Raw genomic sequence first — 24,237 nt, forward strand, 5'->3', positions numbered from 1 at the left:
TGAGCCATACTTGAAGAGCAGCACAATTTCAAAGCCCATATGGGCGGGATTACCAAGGTTTGATGGGAATTTTCAATGACGGAGATAGATTTGATGTTGATGAGTTAACTTATAAATTCATAGAGCCACCGATGCATTAAAGCTTGATGGATGGATTAAGAGGTAAGGGTTGAATCTTTGCCTCCCACTAATTTGTCACAATTAAATTTGACCTTGTTTAAAAAATCCAGGCATATGCATAGTATATCCGTCTGGTCCGATGGTGGTTCAGTTCCGTCTGAAATTAGTGTAGGAAGCTATTGCACGCTCCTTTTGACCCAAAAAAGAAAATTTGAGGTTTGATGTTATTACACCAAAAGTTTATTCCTACTATTTTAAATGTAGGAATAAGCCTAATTTCGGGAGACGCGCTCCAGATTTGTCCAGATTTGCCCTCGTTTAATTTCTAAAATTAGTCTTTCTACCCGAAAAAAGAAGGAAAAGAAGAAGAAGAAGAAGAAAAACAAAAAGCTGATAAAGTAAAACAAGCTATATCATATAAATAATAATATATGTTCTGCATATGTTCTGTCGGTAAATAATAATATAATCCTATGAAAAGATCAAGAGGCTGTCGAGGAGAACAGAAGACGCAAGCAGCAAGTAAAACAGGTAAAGAAACAACATGCAAGTAGACTGATCAAAATTTAGAGTCTTGTTGTCATCTTGATGGATCCAACTTCCAAGCAGATTGACAAAAGGTGATCATGCAATGCTTCTTGGAGAAATCTGAGTACACAGGTCACTGTGCAACTGCTCCAGAACAAATGACTTCAATGGTGTAAGGTTCTTTCTTATTCTGTCAATGCTGCAGAAATCGACCATGGTTAAATATTTCAGGAACTAAATAGAATTGGTTCAATTACGAGTCTAAATGAATAGGGCTAACTACTAACCTCTTGAGCCTCTGCTGACTTGCTAGATTCTTCAGCTTTAGGGTTGTCCTCACCTGAAACAGGGAATATGAGGTTAGGCCTTGCTTTGCTAGAAACCACAACCCCTCCCTCCCCTCCTTTCCTCTCTTTGAGGGGAAAATCTTAGTGTTATGTGCGTGTTCTCTATTGATATACATTATTTTGCAACTAAAATAAACGACTAGCAAGAAAGGAATGTGACATGTTTTGACAGCTGATCAGTTCTGACACCCTTCCGATCTAATATGAGCAGCAATTACAAAACCATCGAGGTTCTCAGCAGCATTAAAAAAATGTTCAAAAGGACAATGCCAAGAAAGTGCTTCAGAAAATCAAAGGTACAAGTAAGCTGTGGCAGAGAGTAAGTGTTGAATTCAATATTCAGGATATGTAATTAAGAAGATCTTGTACCTCCATCTTCAGGCAAATCAGAGGTCCAGAGAGTGAGATTGTCTCTCAACAGCTGCATGATTAAGGTGCTATCTTTGTATGACTCCTCGCTCAAAGTGTCCAGCTCTGAGATGGCCTCATCAAAAGCTTGTTTTGCCAAATGGCAGGCTCTTCAGGATGATGCATTTATTTTTGTGTTAGTGAGACAGACTTAGATTTTTTGTCCAGGTCTTAATGAACGGAAACAGTATCATGAAATTACCTTTCAGGAGAATTCATTATCTCGTAATAGAACACAGAGAAATTCAAAGCAAGTCCAAGACGAATTGGATGGGTTGATGGGAGCTCCGTATTGGCAGTTGCAGAAGCAGCCTAACAATTACACGACAGAAAGAAGGCAAAGTAAAATGGATACTAAGTAAATTGTACAAGTGTGACAATAAGCAATCTGTTCATGAGTACAGGAAGACGATCAAAGTAAAGCTTGCCTCATAGCCCTTCAATGACTGCTCAGCGGCCTCTTTCCTCTCTTGATCAGTCTTAAACTCGGCGAGGTATCGGAAATAGTCACCTTTCCTGTAACGAAATACAGTAGAAAATGGAATCAGGCTTATCAGGAGATCAAATGTATGCTGTGATTAAAAACTCCTACGATCAAAGGCGATCAACATAAGTAGCCTAATGAAGATGCCCTCAGGGAGGGAGGGTAATTTGCAGGATACGTTAAAACTGACTCACATCTTGTAGTAGAACACAGTGGCCTCTCCAGAGCCAGAAGATGGTATCAGATGCTTGTCAATGATTGTAAGAATGTCGCTGCAAATCTTTGAGAGTTCATCCTCAACCTTCTGGCGATAGCCTTTGATCAGCTTCACATTATGCTCATTTCCTTTAGATTCTTCCTTTTGCTCAATTGAGGACATAATGCGCCATGAAGCTCTCCGGGCACCAATAACATTCTTGTACCCGACGGACAGAAGGTTCCTCTCTTCCACAGTCAGCTCAACGTCAAGTTTTGCAACTTGCTTCATGCTCTCAACCATTTCTATACCACATCAAAAACAGAAACAAAATCAAATCCAAGCAAATCCGCGTTGCATTCAATCGATGAACCACAAATTAGATCGTTGGCCTATTGGATGACACAGTCCAGATCACAATTCATACTTCTGTGATAGAAGGAAGAGTGCCAATAAAACACTAATTCTAAAACACAGAATACAAATAGATCAATTTGGAGCTCACAAGAACTTTTCTTGGCTTAAAGACATTGCACATAGTTGCTTCAGCCAGCAATAATAAAATGAGTTGGTAAGAACATTGACTTGTATAAAACAATTTCTCATTTTCACGTTGTTGCATGTATAGAAATGAAAAAAGAAATAAAATTAAATGAACCAATCAATGAAAAAAATCAACTCGATATCATAAATTCATGTATGTACGATGATGAAGCAATCAATAATACAAGGTTAGCAGAAGACCTTCGTAACGCTCGGCTTGCTCGGCCAGTTTAGCCAGGTAAACATGAGTTTCTCTCTCTTTTTCCGTCGACATTTTGGAAAGATCTGAGGGGATTACCGACGGGAAAGGATTGATCGCTGCTAATCAAGAGAATGCAAGTTACAAAGCTCTTCGTTGAGGAACAAACATATGGAGAGGGAGAGAAACTAACGAAGAGAGCGTGAGAAATGGAGGGGAGGTTAGAGCCAAGTTTATATATGCATGGAGGGGAATGGGGAATGCTTGGTGGTTGTTGGTTCGTGAGAAAGACCAGATCTCCATCGTCGGATCAGGAGATCGCATGCAAGATGGAGAGCTCCCAAAATTGAAGGCCAAACTACATTTAAGATATGTTCTTAACAAAATAAAGAAGTGTATTATAAGAAATTAAGTAGTAGTACATTATTATTATCAAAAAAAAAAAGAAGAAGAAATTAAGTAGTGTACATTATTAAGGGAGAGGAGACACAGAAACACACACACGTGCACTTTTGCTCTTTCTTCTGAGGGAATCTCTCTCTGAGTCAGAATCCCAATCCGCAGCAGCTGGATGCCTGCCACCATTGTTTTTCATTTTTATCTCTCAGGCATTTTCTTTATCTTCATCATTCTTCTATTTTCCCCTTAAAGTGAAAAAGAAATTAAATTAAATTATTTTATTTTATTTTACTGACACATTTTGGACAATTATATTGGCCATTTTGGTTAATATTTAAACGCTAAGAACTTGTCTACTTTTTTTTTTTTTTTTTACAATCGGCAACTATTTATTTTACATCTACTCCTATTCTTACTGTAGCCTATTTTAGAAAAGTTTAATTGAACCGATAGGAATTAAATCACCGTATAAGTCAGCCAGAACCTTCTATTTCTACCTAAGAAAATGGTCTCAACCTTCACTCTCCCCTCAAAACAATTATCATCATGAAGGCTATCTATGTTTCACGGATTAATTACCCTCAACAAATTTTTTTTTTTTTTTGTAGATTTTCTTTGTAAAAATAAAAAGGGTCTAAAAGTAATAAAAATAGCATTTGATTTTGTGCTTAGAGTTAAGAGCGATCAAACGAAATGCTCAGACAAAAAACCTTCCGTGAACCGCTGACCACTCTCCTCCACTCCTTCCACCACCACCACCTGAGACCCTTAACCACCGCTGCCACCACCTCCACCGCCACAACTCTTCCTCATCCCACCAGTCCCATAACACCAGTAAACGAAGCCCACCTTCTCAGAGTCTGCACAATCCTGTACCAACAACAGAACTCCCCAGGCTCCAAACACCACAACAGCCTCACCAGCACCCCTTTCCACCTAACCCATGAATTTTTCCTCCAAGTCTGCAACAAATTCCCATATTCATGGAGACCCGTCTACAAATTCCACCAATTCACCCAAAGCCAACCCCATTTTCACCACACCTCCATCACCTTCAACAAGATGCTTGATGTCGTTGGCAAGGCAAGAAACATAGACCTTCTCTGGAACTTGCTTCAAGAAATCGGCCGTCTTCGGTTGGTTACTACTAAAACTTATATCATTGCTTTGAAAGTGCTAGCTTCTGCTAGAGAATTAAAGAAATGCGTCGAGCTTTTCCATACTATGAATGGGCTTGGATTTGTTTGCAGTTTGGATACTCTGAATAAGGTAGTTGAGGCTTTGTGTAAGGGAAAACTTGTTTTGGAGGCTAATCACGTTGTAGTCAAGTTGAAAGATATTATTAGGCCGAATTGGATTACCTATAGGTGGCTGATTTATGGTTTTTGTGATGTGGGGAATTTGATTGAGGCCTCGAAGTTGTGGAATTTGATGGTAGATGAAGGCTTTGAGCCAGATATCGATACAGTTGAGATAATGCTGGAGACCCTTTTTAAAAATAATAAGTTTGGTGATGGGATGAAGCTTTTTCAGTCAATGAGGGTGAAGAGGATGGACGATTTGGGGGTGTCTACGTATCGGCTTGTGATCCACTGGCTGTGCAAGAAGGGGAAGTTGGGGGAAAGTTATGTGGTGTTTGAGGAAATGCGTGAGAGAGGAATTAAACCGGATAATGCTACGTTGGGGTCTATAGTTTATGGGCTAATGAGTAGAGGAAGGGTGAGGGAGGCTTATAAGGTTGTTGATGGGATCGAAGAACCGGATATTAGTGTTTATCATGGGATGATCAAGGGGCTTTTGAGATTAAAAAGTGCAAGTGAAGCAACACAAGTGTTTAGGGAGATGATAAAGAAGGGCTGTGAGCCAACAATGCATACGTATGTTATGTTGCTGCAAGGACATTTGGGGAAGCGAGGGAGGAAGGGATCTGATCCGTTAGTGAATTTTGATACCATTTTCGTTGGGGGGTTGGTGAAAGCAGGGAAGTCTTTGGAAGCAACCAAATATGTGGAGAGAGTGATGAATAGAGGACTTGAAGTCCCAAGGTTTGACTACAATAAGTTCTTGCATTATTATTCCAATGAAGAAGGTGTGATAATGTTTGAGGTGATGAATAAGAAGCTAAGAGAGGTTGGGTTGTTTGATCTAGCTGATATATTTGCTAGGTATGGGGAGAAAATGGCAACGAGGGATCGAAGGAGAAACAGAACAGTTGAGCCAATTGAATAGAGTTGAAAGAGTACGCTTTTTACTGGCTTGTTATGTGTAAAGGCCATTTCAGATTGTTCTTGAAGGTCAGGTTAGGAAAATGGATCTGGTGCGGTGGCTTTTGAAAATATGTTGCTCGAACTGCAATTCCCATTTTGCAGATGTGGTACTCCTTGTACAAAAAGAAATACCCCATTTCTGGCCAGCTTAAGGTCGCAGGTGGATCTGTTTCAAGAATCTGGCACAGCAATGGGCTTGTGTCCTATCCTGGTTGATGTAACCCCCACCTTTGTACAGAAATCCTATTGGCTTTAAATATACAAAAAATAATTCTTCTCTGCTCTTCCATCATATCTTTGGCTAGATGGAGAATTGTAGATGCATTTCCTGAGGACCGGTTGCCTTGCCAATAGTTGCTGATCGTGAATTTATTATAATTGATGTGGAATCACATATGCATACAAACTCGTTGAATCTATTATCAAAAAAAGAAAAAAAACTCGTTGAATATTAAAAATTATGGGCTGCCAAGGCGGTATGGATATGAACATAGCATCTGCAAAATGTAAGTCTTAAAATGGTTTAAACACAAAAAGGCAAGTGTTGATGAAGACGTTGGATGAGGCTTTCGCATTTATAACATTGAATCTTACATTTCACTGCTTGTAGCATTCACTTTCACTCGTGGAAGTTGTTCGTTACAAAAGACAAATCAAATTACAGAATCAATGAAGCAATATGAAACCACAAGGAGAAAAAATTAAGATGAACGAATAACTACAGATTTCTTTACCAGTGAGGGGGAAAAAGTGGCAAAAGAAAAGAAAAGGAAAAAAACTTTCTTTGGGCTGGGGGCTACCTCAGCAAACCTTCCTCTACTCTACAGCTTCCAAAATTGTCTGAGCCATCTTCTTGGGGGGGGCTACGTTTTGATCCATCGGAACACCAAGCAGATTCGTGTAATCAGCTTTTTTAAGGCTCACGCCCTGGTATACAATAAATAGGATATAATGGAAACACCATAGGAACTATTGAGTTGTAAAGAAAGACAGAAGATTGGAAAGTGGACAAAAAACATATAATTGTTCTATGGCTGCGCCCGCATAGCAATTCAGATGCTTGATTGGGCACATGCGTAAAAGCTTGACAAGAAAAACTCATTATTGAAAAAGGGCAGAGATCAAAAGAGGACTTACCAGATCTTAAAAACGCCTGGACGGTAAGAATACTGGGATATCTGTACCAGGTATTCATTTTCTTAGAAATGGCTTTTGGCATAAAAGTAAGCGCTGGTCACTGCCGTTCTCAAGATCAATTACTCTGGCCTCCCAGCGAATCTGTATAGCTAGACTACGTGCTTTTTCTATGGGGCCCAATTTATCAGAAAGAATAACCCACCCCTGCAGCAAGCAATTATTGTACATTATATATCAGTCAGTCACACAGTAGAATAGGAAAATATGGGCACACGAGCATACACACATGTATAGGTCGAATTTTCATAGCTGTCTTTGAAATGTGAATGTGTATAACCATATATACATGTGGAATTGTAACTCCAAAGAAGCACTTCATATGTTAAACACAACCTCCATAAGAAATTGACTCGGTAGGACGTATAAATAGGCCTGAAAAAAAATCAGGGACATTTAGTTACCTCAGGGCGTAGGATACGGTCCATCTCAAATAGTAAATCTATCATACTGCATCCTTGTGAAGCAATGTGTGAGAGAAGGCCATTGGCATGAAGCAAGTCATACGTCCGAGGATATGTAGGAAATGGCTCACACCTGCACCAATAAAGAACATCATATAGACAAGGACATATTTTTAGAAATGAAGAACATGACCAGAAATTTTTGGACACCAGAACAAAGTAAAAACTGCATTAAAGATGAGATGAAGCAAAAATCCAGCTTGAACATGAAAATGATTTACTTTTTCCGGATTCAGTTTCCACCAGACTGTGGAAACGGAATATGTTTTCAGTAACTCTTGGATTGTCATAGGAATAATTTTTCCTATCATCTACAGTGCATCAGCATGACTTTCCGGATATACCGAACATTTTTCACCTCATCATTGGAGATGACAAAACTCAATATTGAAATCCAAGAGTACTAAATCATCCCATATATTGAGAAATGATAGTAAGTTCAGGCAAAATTTTCAACAAGTATCTAAGTGCTCTTAAAATTCAGATTATACCAAGCCTTCTTTAGGACAACTTGGTTTTCTATGTATCTAAGATAGCCACAGCAGTGCTATAAAACTATCGTTTGATTTTTAGATCAAATAATTTTTACCAAGAGTCCTGTCCTAAAATCTTACCAGTCATGCCAGACACCAGCAAAACCCTGATCAAGGATGAGAGCTAATGTATCTTGTGCTCCCATTGGCACAACATTCATCACCCAAACTGATTTCCTAGCTTCGAGTAATACAGCATTTAGACCCCCAAAATGAGCATTCATGTCCATCACATTACGAACCATATTGTATGGAGCTAATGGATCTTCATCACCCGGCCTTTTTGGATGATCAGAAAATATCAAAGGAGAGAGCAGAGTCCAATAGTTTCTCAAAGAAGCTCTCCAGAATTCCAAGTCTTCAAAAAAATCTTCAGGATGAACTCCTGTTAGAACAGATTTATCAATAAATTGAATATTTCAAAGCTAAAACATAGAAGGTCCCTGTAGAATAAAGTACATGGATATAAGTAATAAAAAATTGCATAACAGCTACAAGATCATATTGGTATAGCACTTTCCATGAATTTCAAGTTTTGTGGAGCTTAGAGAACCAGAAGATCTGTTTTGAATGGGATTCCAACGCTTGCTGTTTTTTCCATTTATGCAGTGTGACAGCGGGTGGTAATATGGCTGGGTGTCCTCTCCTTTGCAAAGAGGTACTTTCTTCTGCCTGCTATATTGAAGAACCAAGAAATATTGAGAACAAATAAAAAAATTATAAAGGGTTAGGGAGAATGAAAGTTTATGATTTGTTCTTAGGGGCAAAAAAGGAAGGCTGGGGTGGACAAAGGAGGGAAAATTTCCATTGGACAATTATAATAAGAAGCAAACACTTCCAAAGGAAGATCTATCCAATACTTGAAAAGCATGATTCCAGGATGTAAAATCAGCTTTATGATTGACCTCACCTTGATGTGTAGCATAAAGCATCGGTAGTCTTCTGCCAGATGAATGTTTCTTCTTGCTCTGCTAACAAATTCCAACAAACGTTTTGGGCAAATTCCTCAATTGGAGTTGACATGCTTCCTTTTTTGGGATTCACAGAACTTCCATACTGCCTGCTAATTTGTGAGGTTAAAACAAAGTAACCTCCAGGCTTAAGCATACGATCAACTTCGATAAGAAACAATCCATCTGAATCATGAGAAACCATTATATAAATGAATGCATATTCGCAAAAGATCATATATCAGTTACTAATTGTGTAAATGGATCAATTTATAAGTAATTTCATATACAAAAGGTACATGATACCATTTTGCACACACTTCTATCAAGCTTAAATCTTGGAGCTTTCCCATTTGAGTTTACACTTCATCCAAAGCGACTATTCTTCCAAGCACCCTAAAGCATAAACATTAAAATACAAATTCCAACCAACCGTTTTGCACCTCAGAGGAAAGGTTGCAGTGACATGTTTTTCTTCTAAGACTAAAACATAACTCAAGATTTAATACAATTCATTCTGCATCAAGCTCTAATGCTTCCACCAAGTAGAATGTCCCCAGCTAAGTAGAGAAAAAACTATGATAAAATTTGCTCTCCAGAACTTTTAAATTTGTAGTCCTAATTCCGTGTACAACTCTAAATGATACGTTTCAGCTACAAAGTTTAGAATATCTGAGTAAAACAATAGCATCAAGTCAAGCAGCAAGAGACCAGAGAAACTGCCAAAAAAGAAATCCCAGTTGTGTTGTCCAGTTATCTTAATTTCTGAACTGAGGATGCATAAAGCTAAAACAATAACAGACACCGAGAATCATAATATTAGTCAGAAGTGTAATAGAAAGATCAGAGTATATCTCTGTACAAGCAGTTAAGTCTGTTTCAGTTAAGACAGATGACAGAAAAAACGTTGTCCTCCAAATAAGCCAAAATTAACCCCATACATTATATCATGGCAAGTTGCTAAAAGAAAATTCCAGGTTGCGGTGTTACCTTTATCATCCCACACAATACCACACTGAGAACAGTGAATCATGTCATATGCTAGTGATGGAAACGGAAGTTGTCTTGAAATGAAGTTGCCAATAATCGCTGGAAGACCTCTCTCAAGGGCTAATTGGACTTGGCTACCCATCAATTCATATGCTGCTACACAAACAGCCATTATATTGAGGGAGAGTAAATGAGACCCAAAGCTTCCGAACCCACATCCAATATCTAAAACAGTGCGAACCTGCAATTTAGCAGAATGAAACTGTTAAACACAATAAGAAGTCTGCTATGATCTTAGATAGCTATAGTTGCTATTGAGAAAGATGGATAGAAGTTCAACAAATGCTAGTCCCTCAAAGGAAAGAGAGAGAAACCAAAAGGAAAATACATTCATCATAAAAGCAAGACTTACACCAGCTTGATGGAATTCAGTATCACTAGTGAGTCCAATCATTTCTGCTATGAGGTGGGAATAGTCTTGGACATCATCAGTCCCATCATCCGAGTGAAAAGAAATTTGATTTTCTTCAACTAACATTAGCCTAGAAAAGTAGCAATAGATCAAATCTAAGGAAACAAAAGCAGACAACAGCAGCAATATCAAGACAGAACTCAAATTTGATGTTTGTGCGACACACTGCAAATAAAGGTCTGGTTAAGTTGCTAATCAGATCATTGTGTGACAATGCAATAGCATCAGCTCAACAAGGTACTAAATTTAACAGCTTCAAAGCTTTATGAATATTGATAGATAAAAGTTACCTCTTTGTCCTGGTACCAGATGAAAGAAACTGGTCTTTGGACAATTTCACATTTGCACTCCAAATCACATCCCTCCCTGTAGGCCAATTCAAAGGAATTTTGTAGTCCTTGGGAGGACGAACCAAACAATACTGTCTATCTTGCAACACTTCACAATGCCGATCAAACTCCTCCCCATCTTTAAATCCAGCTAGCAAATTTGCAGATACATTGTAACAAGGCACATAGTTTTCTCTATCCTTTCCACAAAGACTAACTTCTATCCTATTAGCCCCAGCAGAAAGAGTCCTCAATTCCAGATAATCATTGGTTGCTTGCTGTTTTAACTTTCTGTAGGTGTCAGATTTTGCCACAGAAGTCACAGATTTCAAGGCACTTGAAGAAGAAGACCCCAATAATGCAATTAGCACAAGGACAATCACAACACATAAAAGCAACCAATTAAGTGGTGGTCTAGGCCCAAAGACGATAGAAATTTTCTTAAACCAAGGGCTTCTCATATCCAAGTTTTGCTAGCACTTCTATCAAAAATGCTGAAAAAATTTTTTACTCCACAGAATTATTGCTTCAGTTTAAATCTCCTCGACCTACGAAAACAACGCCCTATCATCAGATACAATCTCCTACATATATTTCCTGATGAAAACCAGGCAATTCCAACTAACATTGGAACAACTCAAAGTTTGAGCCTCCTTTAAACCATAGAAATTACAAATCAGTCCTATTCCTCTGATCAATATACCGGCAGCAATGAAGGAAACCATACCACAAAAACCAACCCCAACGCCTAATTCAATACCAATTTCCACTCCTCCAACCAAGAAAAACAGGAAATATGCCAACCAAGAAAAGAATTCTGACTTCTCGACCAACGAGTATCCCAAAATTCAACAATTTCACCTCCCAGATCAACCTGCAAAACCGCACAAATTATCACGAAACCGCCCAAAAAAAGGAACTTTATCAAGTTAACAACCACAATTAAAACCCATTTCCAGGACCCACTTCTCAAAGAAAGAGAAAATCAGATCCCAACCCAGATCAGATCCACAACCGACAATGCGAAAGAATCATCAGCAGGATTAAAACAGCAATGCAAACTTAAAATCAAGCAGAATTAATCAAAAAACGACAAAAGGTTCCATTCATTTTCACCTGGTCGTTAAACTTAACGTATATATTTGATTGATTGACCGTTGAGAATGCTAAGCAGAGTTGGGATTGGCCATTGACAAATGGTTTTTTGTGGGCTGCTCTGTTTTTCTCTTTCTTCTCTATTTTTGGGAAGAAATATAAATACAGTTACAGCCAACTGTTGTTCTTGCAGTAGTGGAAGTATATTTGCACTAGAGTTGTAGCATTTATTTTCAGATCCAAATACTCAGGCTCGCACAACTAGAGAGATAGATTACTAGAGAGACAAAAACAAAGGACTCATTTCATTTAATGAAAGTAGAACCATTGATGAATTTGAGAGATTGTTAGTCTTTTGTCTCTCATATTTACTTCTTAGCATCATCTTAATCTTACCTTTCCCCTATTGGAGCGTCTAGGGCCTTTTTTTAATATATATAATTTAGATTTGCTATTTTGGGTAGTGTGTGATATATATATATATGTCTATATATATATATTAAAAATATATATATATTATATAGAGAGAGAGAGAGAGAGAAAGGGTAGAATGTATATATTAGTGTTTATTAAAAAAAAAAAATATACTTGTAAGGTACTCTTTGATTTACACCACCCAATAGTTTACATTAGTTATCCATTACTCCATGTTTGAGTTTCAGGATGTTGAACTCATTACTCATCACGCTAGTACTCAATATTAAGATTGTCGATCCTACCCGTAAAGATTACCAATTTACCACTTTTGATTACTAATTTTTTTAATTTTAGTATAACTGGCAATGTCGATAAATATTATTTTCGGCACTATAGAATTTGCCATGGTTTAGTGGATCATGCCGTGTTTTGATTTTATTATGCTCGGTTGGATGATAAAGAGAAGGAATTGTAAGTAGAAGGCCATGGATTCAAAACCTTCTGCTTACCGAAAAAAATAAAAGAAAGAATAATAATACTACAACTAAAATAATTGAGAAATAATGGAATTTCTTCTTACTCATAGAACCAGTAAGCCGACCATTTTATGACAAGGTATTCTTCGGATGACGTGGGGATTTTCCTTTTCTTGTTTAGTTTTACTATTTGTGTATATTATTTATTTTTTATAAGTGGGATGAGGACTTGTTCAGCTAATTGGATTAATTAATGTTGTTAATTTAGGGCTTTATACCTGTATCTTGTTGCAGCTGTTGAATGTACAAGTGAACTGTGGCCTAACAACGGTCATGATGCCAATCGGGGGTTATATCAAAAGCAAAGTGATGATGATGTCCCAATCTTAATATATACATCTTTCTCATACGATAAGTATGATGTGACTATTTTATTTGTTTGGATTACAAAAATTGGCATTCTATGGGAGTCGTTTTCCGTTGTAATTGTCCATTATTAGAAGCCTAAACCACCCTGTTCATGGATGGATAATATATCTATCAATTTCAAAAGGAAAAAAGAAATGGACAGGAATATTGACAAGTGGAATTTTGGGTAGGGATATTGTAAATGGAATCAACTTGTGTTTCAACTATAATTCGCTCATTATTGGTAGATAATTGTGAAACTACTTATAAACAATTTACCGGTAGGATTAGATAAGGGATAATTTCAGAAACCTCTCCTGAGGTTTTTGACTATTTCACTGATCTCCATTCAGATTTTGAAAGTTATATTAACCTCCCTGAGATTTATTATCCTGTAACCTTTAGGTCTAACTAACAATTAAAAAATGATATTAGAAGAGAGAGATAATATGATTCCATTATTGCCTCTGATCTACTAAAATGTTTAATTAATTTAATACTAACCCAAACATTAAAGAAAACATTACAATTTGCTATTTATCATCAGACATTAAATCACATATGGCATCAAAAATAGTATATCATTCTATATATTTCATTTGATGTAAGATCTAAATTATTTTTTTCAGTTGCAAATTCATTGTAAAACAAGATCAATAACAAATAATTAATAAAAATTTATAATCAAAATATTACAAAGAGCGAGTTTTAATACCATGAAAAACTCAACAACTAACTTTTATATGTTGACAATAATATTTATGATATTAAAATTTGTTCTTTGTAATATTTTGGTTGCAAATTTTTTGACTATTTGCTGTTGATCGTATTTGACAATGGATATGCAAGTGAAAAGAATAATTTGGATCTTATATTAAGTGAAAAATATAAAACGATACACTATTTTTGATGCTATATGTGATTTGATACCTAATGATAAATAACAAATTTTAGTGTTTTTCTTGAATTAATTAAATAATTTAATAGAAGAGTAGCAATGATGAAATCATATTATCTCCTCTCTCCTAATATACTGTTTAATTATTGATTGGGTCTAAATATTACAAGATAATTAAATTCAATAGAGGTGAGTATAATTTTTTAAAACCCGGAGAAAGACAAGTGAAATAGATAGAAACCTCACAGGAGGTTTCTAAACTTATTCCAAGTTTTGATCTATTTAATGGCGCATGACAAAATGATAACACTTGCTTACTTGTCACCTCTTTTCTTCTTCCACTTGTCACTAGCAGTTGCTTGGTATTTATTTTTTTCCATCGGCTTTCGATCCGGTTCTGCTACATCCGATAGATAAAGAATGTGCTGTACCGAGCTTTAGCCGTCCATCATTAATCATTGAAATTCTGCAGAATAGATTGCTGTCTTGAAAAAACAATTCAAAAATCAATGGCCCGATATCACTTTAGTTTTTACTAATTGATTAATCATTCAAAATCAGAAGAATAGATTGTTGTCTTGAAATATCAATGGCCAATATCACACTGAGGACATAAAATAATTCGGGTCTGATGACCCACTCGTTTCATCTTTGTGAACCAACACCACCAACGGCAATGAATGAACAGAACAATACTCTGCTAGCACAGAACTTCACAGGATGGACAGCAGCACCAACCCCCCCACAAGAAACTAGGTATTGTTCGATTTGGGATGATTTTCCTTCAAATCACAGCAACACTAATGCTGCAACTAAATGCATTCGTCAAGGGGAATGATGGTTTCTGGGTTGGTTGGTTCAACAAATCCGCACCAGTCTAACACATTTTAAGTATAATTTAACGTATTAAGGAACTTTGATGCCTGATTGGTCACTTTCTGCAAGAAACTGGGGTTTAACTCTTTCGTTAGCTGCAGGTAATCCGGCTTCGCCAGCTCAGACTCCAAGAAGACCCAAAGGCAAATGAGCTGTGCCATGTGTAATACGGCATATTTAGGAGACCAGCAGCAAAGTTGTGTAACACAAATAGAAGTATATAGTCAGTGTCTATAGGGACAAAATGGGGGAAAGAAAAGTACAAATAAGGGGGCTACGAGTCAATAACACAGTACAAGATTATGCCAGGTGATTAGGTGAAGTTGCACAATAAATCACATTCCCCGTTCCCAAAATATGATGACACCCATGTATGCATGCATCGCTTTCATACAGCCCAAATCTTAGAAACCGTTACACATATTTTTATTGTCACAATCCATAGAAAACCTATTGGAAACTCTGAAGAATACATCTTTTTGACAGGATCTTCTGTCTTGCAGCTTTCAGTTATCTAGGGTGCAAAACCCAATAACCAGCTTCGTGATTACAAATAACTAAAGCAAACGCACCTATGAAGGTATCTTCTGACCTCTGTTTATATGGAAAATGGGAAATACTGTTAGGCGCCACGAAACAATTTAACCAACCCAGGCTCATTTCTGAAGTTGTCTAAGAGATTGATTATATGCCAGTTACTTCTTCATCAAGCACCTAACTCTCTATTCAAATAATCCGCAAACATCCTCTTTGCACTATCAGCATCGGAAGGTGGAGGAGGACCACTTAAACTTGATTGTCCTGTTAATTTTATGAAAGTTCGCCGCAGCCTACGCAACTCAGGTAATCCAACTGATCTTCCTATGTGGATGTTCGGTAAATCTGCCCCGAGCGACACGCTGCTGATAGGACCACCCATTGCTTTGGACTGGGCTTCTACTATGACATTGATCACTCCTTGTGTAGCCTTGTCCATCTCATAAAGAGAATTAGCCTCTGACGACCGAGCATTCTGAGTTGCAATTGTTGGCTGTAAAATTTTAACATCCCTAGTTTTTGAGTCAACCTTTTTTGTCAAGTAGGAAACAGCTTCTACCATAGCATCAGAAGACTTTTCAATTCCGTCTCTAGAGGGCCATAGCTCGAACAATGGCGAATCCCACCGATTTCTTCTATCTGGTTTCTCAAACCTCCTAACCAAATCTTCAATGATTCTATCATCATATGATGGTTCTTCTCTCTCCCGGCGCTCTTGATTCCATTTTCTACAGCAGGGCTCCTCAACATCACAGAAGAGCACACAATATCTAATTCCTGTTGCACGGGCCAAACACCATAGCTCGTATCTGTAACCCTTTATGCTGTTTAAAGAATCCACTATTATGATGGTATCTTTGGACACAGATCTATCGACTTCAGATCTAAGTACCCCCCTCAAATTCTTCTCAGCAGTCATGTTAGCATAACTTTGATTGCGATTAAGATGAAATGCAGTTTCATCAATAATCCGGACAGAAGGCTTTGATTCTGTGTCTTTAAGAGCTTCAGCCAGGCAACTAGCAGCAGTTGACTTCCCACTACTTGGTTGACCACATATAACAACCAATGCCATCCCAATAGAAATGGACGTGCTTCACTTGTCTTTTCCTGTATCTGTTCAAAATAAAAGAGTACATTCAAGTAAAATTGCATGCATTAAGGAAGTTCCACTTACAAGTTTACACAGCTTGGAAACAAGAAGAAGACTATATACTAGAAAATAATGCTTTTTTCTAACAATAGGATCTCAAACTTGGGGTGAACTAATAGCACCTACAACAGTCAGCACCTAACAATCTACAGTTCATAGGACGAGACTCGAACTCCTGATGGGTGTACAAACCACACTTTCAGAAACACTTCCAGACAAAGCTCCCTTTTCTCACAGTACACAGTATTGATCAGTTATAGCGTCACTTCCAACCCCCCTTCTCTCCCCTCACCTCCAAACCTCCCAACCTTCCAAAAAAATAAACTACATTTCATCCCGAGAAGCAAAAGGAGTTTCTTGCATTCAAGTGACTTGACGCTTAGAATATCTCCATACAGGAATGTTGTGTGAAGTTATGACCTGCATACACTCACATTCTCAAGGGTCCTTCAACGTGTTTCCTGTATCAACTATAAGTTATATCTCTATCATTTATCCATTAAATCATAAGAGAATTTTAAAAAAAAAAAGATGCGTTGTATTCTTGGACCATATTGTCAGCTAAAATCTTACAATGACTTTGTAACTGCTCCCCTATGTCAATTCTCTTTATCAAAGACATGATATAGTATGCCTCCATTTTTTATCACCTCTACTTCACACAACACCTTTGGCAGTAAAAATTCAGAAAGAATTTTACGTCCTCAAAAAGATCGTAGAACAATCCACAAGTCTACTACAACATTATTCATATTTAACTAATCAAATACATAATCTTTACCCCCCCAAAAAAAAACTTACTAAAATGTTAGAGAAAATATGCAGTACAATTTTTCTAGTTTCATGTCGCATGGGATTTTTCTGTTCCTATTATCTCCCAAAACAGGGGGATGGGTAAACAAGAAAGAAAGTACTTCAAAATATTCACACACAATTCTAAAATTAAAACACTTTGCGTTCAAAGCACAGAGCATTAAACTTGATTTTAACCTTCTTTTCCAAAAAAGAAAGAAATTTTCAGATATGTATTCAAATGACATTCTATCAAGCATTTGGTGGGCTATAGCATAAAAGCTGAAAAGATTCTCAGCAAAGAGAACGAATGAAATATTACAATCACTAATGAGGTAAATAAAATATGACGGATGAGAATAGTAGATTCTATACCAGGGGTTGCAGCGGCCCTCAGGGAAATCAGTCTAACACCGGCATCAGCCCGCAAGGAGGTGGTCTTGGTTGAAAAAAGAAGGGCAAAAAATGGGCACGGCCCTCAAATTATTAACCTTATAGATATTTAGCCCTCCAATTATTAAGTGTATAATTTTTGTCCCTAACTTGTAAAAGGTACATTTCTCACCCTTTTGATTAGAGATAATTTTAAAAACTTCCTCTGAGATCTTTGTTAATATCACTTGACATTCTTAAAGTTTTAAAAATATTACTAACATTTCCTAAAATCATATTTTTTGTAACGATCTCAACCTTGTATCATTAAAATATATTTTTCTCCCAATTCAACCTTTTTTTTGTTGTCTTATATTGATTTTCTACCAAATTGATTACAATATAAGATTTATATTATTTACCTAAAAATTTTCTATTCCATAATTTTTTGCCTAAAAGTTGTTAAACTAGCAAAGGTAATTTTGCCAATTCATATGTTATGATAGTGATTAATGGTCCCATTTCACTGGTATGGGTGTTAAGTAATATTTCTAAAACTTGAAAGATATCAAGTGATATTATCATAAATCTCAGGAATGTTTCTGAAAGTATCTTTGGTCAAAAGGGTGGGTGGAGAGTATATCTTTTACAAGTTTGAGAGGTAAAAATATGTATTTAATAGTTGAATGATCAAAATTTGACTGACTATACAGTTTGAGAACAATTTAGATTTTTTACCCAAAAAGAAATAGTTAGCCGATGAGTTCTAAAATTTGATTCTTTCAATTTCTATGCCACCGGATCCTAGGAAGCGTTGTGTAGACGCGTTCTTTTGAGAAAACGGAGAGGCATTATCCCGAGTCCTATCCTAAAAGCGCAAAGAGAAGAAAATTTAGCACGCGTTTCTTAAGTAACTCTGAGCGAGACCCACCAATTTGAAGAATGTGCCCTGAGCAATAAAACAAATTTTTTTGTCTCATAATTATCATTATCATATTATTCCATTATCACAGATTACTGTAATTATGTAACTATTGAAAATAAAACATAATTTTCAAGTGAAATATTTTCCATATATATTTTCCGTGATATTTTGGACGCAGGCAGGCTAATTCCAACAGCTCTGGATATTATTACTTGGAGAACAGTAGCTATCCAAAGAAAGATGGTTTGCTACGATGACTTTTGTTACTCGGGGGCTTTTGGGCCACTGAAGTTGATACCAAAGAAAGATTTGAGAACATTGCATTATTGACTTTAATTTCAGTATTAAGACAAATAATCGTTAACAAAACTTTGTTAAAAATCTAATATTACACCCACTCCGTCAGCCAAAAAAAAAATAATAATAATATTACACGCCGCAGAAATACTACTACATATAAAGTTAATATAGAGATTACAAGATCCTGTATGCTATATTCCTGAAATTGAGCCAAGCAATGAAAGCAAGGATTGATGGTTTAACCAGTTTTGACCCCTATTGCTGCTGCTCTGTAGTTCAACTTTTGATTTGAAACTCTGATTTGAAATTTGGCCAAACTAATAGTTGTCGACAGTGCAAGCTCTTAAGGAGTCATAAAGAACTTCTTCGTTTAACAACTTACCTGCAAAGAGAACACAAGTCATTACCAAAACACAAAACAATGTCCATTTAGTTTAGGCAATAAAAGTTGGGGGGGGGGGGGGGGGGGGTTGGGAATGTTTCAACCTATGAACACTATTTTGTTTAGTTGACTTTCATCTGTTCTCCATTTGCGAGCTGGAACAATCTCGTAGATTTCCCTCACAGCCTGCAAATATCAAAAGGCAGAAAGATAATCCCCTCAAGCTTAACCAATGATCCCTTGGCAATCAGGTTTGCCAAGCAAGCTAGTCAATTCATGTCAACATGGGCAGTTATGCTGGCAGAGATGAGCCAATTGTGTTAGCAAAGGTACAAGTTCCTAATCAGCATTGTGTATTTAATCAGTGTTTTAGCTAAATTTTAAGCTCTCTTTTACTATTTGCACCTCCAATGGCATTTATATCCTAGCCATTTTTTTAAATCAACGTTCCTCTTCTGCAGAAAGAGGTCATGAAAGCAAAAGCTGAAACCTTGTAACCAACATTAAAGTCTGCCTTCCAGCAAGTAAAGCATTTAGATTTGCATCTCATGCATTAAAGTGTACCTGCAAAGTATGAAGTTGATCAGAGTTTACTATGCTTAAAACCCCTTTGCAACGATAAACATCCATGCCATATTTTTTATCCCAAAGAATCTCCTCTAGCCACATCCGAACCTTGAGAAATGACAGGAGAAAATTGGTATCAAGGACCACCCTTTTGGAGGAAGATATGTAACCACAAGGTAAGCCAACTCTTTGTGCAATGTAAAAGCAAGAAAAAGAAGGCATAACAATGAGTAATTAATACTCTGTATAAAGATGAAAAAGTCAAACGTTTTCAGAAATATTTCCTAATTTCAATCCCTACTGGATAAAGGGTTCTTTTAAACAGAAAAATAAAGAAAAGGATAGAACCATAATCAAATAACAGGAACGTGTGTGGACCTCATCAAGATCTACCAGTGACATTGACAGTGTTCTCAAATTGAATCTTTTTAAAGTACCTTGTCAAGATCTATCTTCTTTAGCTCACAGATACACAAGGTTCTCACACCAGAATCATGAAGTTCTCTGGTAGTAAGGGATTTGTTTTGTTCAAGCAGTGCTTCCAAATGAGCAACATGCTGAAATTAAACGAATCAAACAGGCAGATAGCACCATCAAATCAGTAACTGCCTATTAAAGAGACTGATGATATAATAATAATAATTAAAAAAAAAAAGACTGAGAATGAAACTCAACTGAAGCATCATATGCCTGGCAGTCCAATATCTTGGATAATTCTACTTGACACCGTGTGGAACGAATGATACTGGCAAGGGAATTGATATCACGTATCTCCTTCTCCAATTCCTCTAAAATATTTCCAGAATCGTCTGCCATAACTTGATCGACTTTGTTAAGAATCACAACATCCTAACAAAAGCAACAGAAAGTAGAATCCTAAGTGCTATGATGCCATAATCCAAGCTAGACTAGTCACGAATATATGGAAATATGACTAAAAGAAAACATAAAACTTAACTTAGAAATGAAGAAGAAAATTTTCTCATATTGACATCAAATTATTTGAAGAAATTAAAGTGAAATCATTACCGCAAAAGCTATTTGTAAATATGCTTCAGGAAATGATGACGAATCACGATGCAAATTAAGCTGGTGACGAAGGTTTTTGGCGTCGATAACCTATGAGATAAGCAAATTGATTATAACCGGAAAAAAAAATCAATAATCCTTTGCTGGAATAGATCACCTCATTAGATGGAGGAGAACACAAACAGAAAATGGCAAGCAATCAACTAGCATAAAATGTAAATGTTTACTTTATTCCAAATTCATTTGCTCTCACAACTAGGACAGTCTGATAAGAAAGAAGAGCATGGCATCTATGTCTAGTTTATGTCTCTAGTGAAACTCTTATCATCGTATAAATCGAAGTCAGCCCATGAAACTCACTGTGATGATAGAATCGAGCTTAACAGCTGACTCGAGCTGATCATCCAACCAAAGAACAGATGCAAGAGGAGCAGGGTTTGCCAGCCCTGTGGTTTCCAGTAATATATGGTCAAGTCTGCATATAACATGAAAATTTTTTTTCTGACCATTAACACCCAGGAGTATACTTCATATCAATAAATGGCAAAACAAGCACACACTACTGGATGCTCATTGAGTTGGCTCCAAACTACTAATAAAACAAATGAAAAAGTATGGCAAGAGAACATTTGCAGCATCTACCACCTCCAGTCACTAATGTTTTATGTTAATATTACGCATTATCCTTCTTTTTCCTGGTGTAGTCTTCTAGAATTAAATTTTTCTGCATTACTCATTCAATGGAAATAACTGCTCCCCAGAACCTTAAGATCCTACCCTTTTAAACCTATCAGTTCTAGAAAAATATTCTGTACTATAATTCTGAACATTAAAAAGGAGTTGCATTAGCAATGATGAGTTGACAAGATTGTAAATGTGCATGTTTTCACAAAAGTAATCACCCATGCTCAGTATCAAAGACTACCCCGACCAAATGGAGTATTTGCATTGACCTTTCTTTTCTTTGAACAAGCTGCTCCAATGCTTGAACCAGACTGTGCTTAACAGTGCAACAAATGCAGCCATTATCCAGCTCCACCCACTCCTCCACTAGCCCACCTTCCTCTCCTTCATTAATCATTGCCCTTTCCACTCCGATTTCCTCCCCAAACTCGTTCAATATCACTGCTATCCTCTTCCCATGTTGGGTTTTCAATATATGATTCACCAACTGAAAAAATCAGCTCAAAAGAAAAATTCCGCAATGACATTTTATCAAACACTTGTATATCATACGACAAAAATAGAATAAATACTTGAGCAGGCAAGAGAGAAACGGAATTACTGTGGATTTTCCCGCACCCAGATAGCCAGTGATAACGGTGACGCCAACTGGAGGGAAAGTATCGGACGGTTGCGAGATGACATGATCTACGGTGGCGGTGATCGCGACGGCGAGCGGTGGCTCGTCCTCGTCGTCTTCCATTTTTTGGGCTTTCCAACTGGGAGCTTGTTAGATGGTGAGAAGGTAAGAAATGGGGTGCTGGCCTTAGTGTTGGGCCTGAAAAAGGGAGTCTGTTCAAATAGACAGATTGAAGCCCATTTCAAGATAATTTATTGGGCTTGGATGTCTGTGAATGGTTTTGTAAATTGACCGGGAGTATTGGGCATCAACTGTCAATCAAAAGCAGCGTTTTGCACACCCAAGTATTTAGAGCGGGTTTGAATTGCTATTTTTTTAGGGCTTTTATAAAAAAATATATATTATAATAATTTGATGTATACGAGGTAAAATAGATAATTAAAAAATATGTCTATGAAAAATATAAAAATAAAATGCACATTTTTCTATAAAACAAGGCTTAAATAATTTATTTGATATGTAACTTGATCATAACAAACTGCCTAAAAACCTAAGGTTGGAATCCCTTTGATTAAACATTTGTCTTCTTATCACAAGTTTTTCAACTTGGTTCCTTGTTAATTAGTCAATTAGTATTTTTTTTAATGGAAAATTAAAGGGCTACTCAATCTAGATTTATAAGCTTGTAGCAGCTTGAAAGGAGTACGGAAGGAATAATAAAAATCTAGTAAACAACTTATAGCTGTACCTTGCTAAAGTTTATCATACTCCTATGTAATGATTAATCTACACCGGTTGTTACCTTAAAAAGGTTATTTATACTAAGAAGGTATGCTTTTCGTATGTTTTGTATTCCTTGCCGATGCTTCTATAAGTTGTTTTAATGTTGGTTATTTTGTTGGACGTACTATATCTCCCTTTTAAGGTAGATAATCTACACAACTAGTACAAAAGACCAAAATAAAATATGTCTGATGCTGCTTTTGGTCTAATGACAACATAAACTTTACTCAACCTCTGAACATGATGAGGTGTGTAGAAAACAAAATTGATGAAACAGTTTACTTTTAGGTCATGAACCCAACCCCCCAACCCCTTCTCTCCCAAAAAAAAAGGGGGGGAGGATTAATCTTTCATATACTGACAGCGTATACATTGTCAACGTTGGATGAATGACAACTATACAAAATTTGAATTTAAAATTCAACTTTTGCATACATGTCATGAATCTAACGATGATAGTGTATACACTATCAGTATATATAAGATTTACTCGGAGAGAAAAACTAAATAAGAACTTTTCCAACTTGGTTGAGCCATTAATAAATCAAGAATCAAACATAAGTTAGGGACAATTTATTTATTTGTGGCGTTGAAGACGTACTGGAGGCAAAAGCATGCATGAAAGCGTAGTCGATCACGTAGAGCTTTCAGCAATGTAATCACCGAAGCGTTAAGCAATCCAGTTCTTGACTTCTCGATCGATGATAAACTACTATATGTAAAAAGCCTCTTCTCTATAGTTTAAATTAATCTCGCAGCTTTTTCATTCATGCACGGATATTATTAAGTTAATTGTTTTTTTGTTGCTGTCATTCCTATCCAAAGGCGTATGCAAATAAACACATGCGCACATTTGCAGTTTCATTCCGTGCACGGATCTTGATTGCTCTATATTTCTTGTTTCCATCTCAACTGTCATACCGTTATCCATCTACACATCTCTTTCAATAAATTGTTAGAGATTGTCACTTACAAGAAAAGCTAGATATAATAAACTATAAACCACTAGGCTTTCCTATTCTTTTTTATCTTTTTACTTATTTATTTTTTATTCATTTTTTTTAAATGTAAGTGAAAGGTTTCAAACCCTTGATTTCTCATTTACGCTTTCTCTTCCTGTACCACCCAATACATTAGAAGTTTTCGAACTCTTAACTTCTCACTTATACTTTTTCGTCCTGTACCACCCAACACATTTATTTATCTCAAGCTTTCCTGTACTTCTATGTCGGATATAATTTGATATGGAAAATGTTTTTTTTTTTTGGTAACTTTTTCAGAAGGTTTCATATAGTCTTTAATTGTCACTCCATTATGTTGTAATGTTTCAAGTCAAATTAGTCGGTAAAGTTTATTATACTTTTAGGTTATGCAACACGTACGAGACTGAAGTTGGTTTTTTCCTCCTTGTTTTGAATGTGATTAATGAGTTCAGATGGCAAATTCAGAATTACACGCGGCGCCATATATGTCTCTGGCCAAAACCAGATGGCATTATCAT

General features: G+C 36.6%; 5 protein-coding genes across 6 annotated transcripts; 1 reads left to right on the plus strand and 4 right to left on the minus strand.

The window, feature by feature from the left end:
* Positions 1 to 570: 570 nt before the first annotated feature.
* LOC113753971 (14-3-3-like protein GF14 iota) lies at positions 571 to 3,354 on the minus strand. The gene is made up of 8 exons (XM_027298254.1): positions 3,294 to 3,354; positions 2,828 to 2,944; positions 2,082 to 2,388; positions 1,832 to 1,919; positions 1,606 to 1,715; positions 1,365 to 1,513; positions 936 to 988; positions 571 to 847 (listed from the first exon to the last, which is right to left on the minus strand). Exons 2-8 carry the CDS (start codon positions 2,898 to 2,900, stop codon positions 842 to 844), a joined length of 786 nt encoding a protein of 261 aa, XP_027154055.1. The 5' UTR covers positions 2,901 to 2,944; positions 3,294 to 3,354; the 3' UTR covers positions 571 to 841.
* A 501-nt stretch (positions 3,355 to 3,855) lies between these two features.
* LOC113753590 (putative pentatricopeptide repeat-containing protein At1g26500) lies at positions 3,856 to 5,794 on the plus strand. Its single transcript, XM_027297777.1, has one exon. The coding sequence runs from the start codon at positions 3,918 to 3,920 to the stop codon at positions 5,451 to 5,453; it is 1,536 nt and encodes a 511-aa protein (XP_027153578.1). The 5' UTR covers positions 3,856 to 3,917; the 3' UTR covers positions 5,454 to 5,794.
* A 241-nt stretch (positions 5,795 to 6,035) lies between these two features.
* LOC113753748 (probable methyltransferase PMT5) lies at positions 6,036 to 11,889 on the minus strand. 2 transcript variants are annotated; one of them, XM_027297986.1, is made up of 10 exons: positions 11,540 to 11,889; positions 10,385 to 11,297; positions 10,035 to 10,164; positions 9,623 to 9,863; positions 8,593 to 8,818; positions 8,203 to 8,354; positions 7,764 to 8,067; positions 7,090 to 7,222; positions 6,629 to 6,832; positions 6,036 to 6,418 (listed from the first exon to the last, which is right to left on the minus strand). In XM_027297986.1, exons 2-9 carry the CDS (start codon positions 10,882 to 10,884, stop codon positions 6,683 to 6,685), a joined length of 1,836 nt encoding a protein of 611 aa, XP_027153787.1. In that variant the 5' UTR covers positions 10,885 to 11,297; positions 11,540 to 11,889; the 3' UTR covers positions 6,036 to 6,418; positions 6,629 to 6,682. The 2 variants fall into 2 exon arrangements, with proteins under 2 accessions (XP_027153787.1, XP_027153786.1); XM_027297985.1 differs by having other exon boundaries at positions 8,203 to 8,357.
* Positions 11,890 to 14,997: 3,108 nt separating this feature from the next.
* On the minus strand, positions 14,998 to 17,528 carry LOC113753552 (protein KTI12 homolog). The gene is made up of 2 exons (XM_027297732.1): positions 17,451 to 17,528; positions 14,998 to 16,246 (listed from the first exon to the last, which is right to left on the minus strand). Exon 2 carries the CDS (start codon positions 16,203 to 16,205, stop codon positions 15,300 to 15,302), a length of 906 nt encoding a protein of 301 aa, XP_027153533.1. The 5' UTR covers positions 16,206 to 16,246; positions 17,451 to 17,528; the 3' UTR covers positions 14,998 to 15,299.
* A 1,245-nt stretch (positions 17,529 to 18,773) lies between these two features.
* On the minus strand, positions 18,774 to 22,120 carry LOC113753476 (COBW domain-containing protein 1). The gene is made up of 9 exons (XM_027297635.1): positions 21,936 to 22,120; positions 21,604 to 21,821; positions 21,011 to 21,125; positions 20,651 to 20,740; positions 20,297 to 20,470; positions 20,059 to 20,178; positions 19,619 to 19,729; positions 19,159 to 19,240; positions 18,774 to 19,054 (listed from the first exon to the last, which is right to left on the minus strand). Exons 1-9 carry the CDS (start codon positions 22,074 to 22,076, stop codon positions 18,990 to 18,992), a joined length of 1,116 nt encoding a protein of 371 aa, XP_027153436.1. The 5' UTR covers positions 22,077 to 22,120; the 3' UTR covers positions 18,774 to 18,989.
* Positions 22,121 to 24,237: the final 2,117 nt, after the last annotated feature.

This window comes from Coffea eugenioides, chromosome 11 (assembly GCF_003713205.1).
Source record: "Coffea eugenioides isolate CCC68of chromosome 11, Ceug_1.0, whole genome shotgun sequence".
Lineage (NCBI taxonomy): Eukaryota > Viridiplantae > Streptophyta > Magnoliopsida > Gentianales > Rubiaceae > Coffea > Coffea eugenioides.

Bases quoted from the DNA above. Each gene is read 5' to 3' on its own strand.
- LOC113753971 (XM_027298254.1), bottom strand. From the start codon at position 2,900: ATGTCGACGGAAAAAGAGAGAGAAACTCATGTTTACCTGGCTAAACTG. The intron at 2,389-2,827 runs GTCTTCTGCTAA...GATGTGGTATAG, and splicing joins GCAAGCCGAGCGTTACGAAG to AAATGGTTGAGAGCATGAAG. The intron at 1,716-1,831 runs GCAAGCTTTACT...TGTAATTGTTAG, and splicing joins AGTCATTGAAGGGCTATGAG to GCTGCTTCTGCAACTGCCAA.
- LOC113753590 (XM_027297777.1), top strand. From the start codon at position 3,918: ATGCTCAGACAAAAAACCTTCCGTGAACCGCTGACCACTCTCCTCCAC.
- LOC113753748 (XM_027297985.1), bottom strand. From the start codon at position 10,884: ATGAGAAGCCCTTGGTTTAAGAAAATTTCTATCGTCTTTGGGCCTAGA. The intron at 10,165-10,384 runs GTAACTTTTATC...CTACTTTTCTAG, and splicing joins TCTGGTACCAGGACAAAGAG to GCTAATGTTAGTTGAAGAAA. The intron at 8,819-9,622 runs GTAACACCGCAA...CTCATGATTCAG, and splicing joins TATTGTGTGGGATGATAAAG to ATGGATTGTTTCTTATCGAA.
- LOC113753552 (XM_027297732.1), bottom strand. From the start codon at position 16,205: ATGGCATTGGTTGTTATATGTGGTCAACCAAGTAGTGGGAAGTCAACT.
- LOC113753476 (XM_027297635.1), bottom strand. From the start codon at position 22,076: ATGGAAGACGACGAGGACGAGCCACCGCTCGCCGTCGCGATCACCGCC. The intron at 19,730-20,058 runs GTACTTTAAAAA...TCATTTCTCAAG, and splicing joins AGAAGATAGATCTTGACAAG to GTTCGGATGTGGCTAGAGGA. The intron at 19,055-19,158 runs GTTGAAACATTC...TTCTCTTTGCAG, and splicing joins AAACAAAATAGTGTTCATAG to GTAAGTTGTTAAACGAAGAA.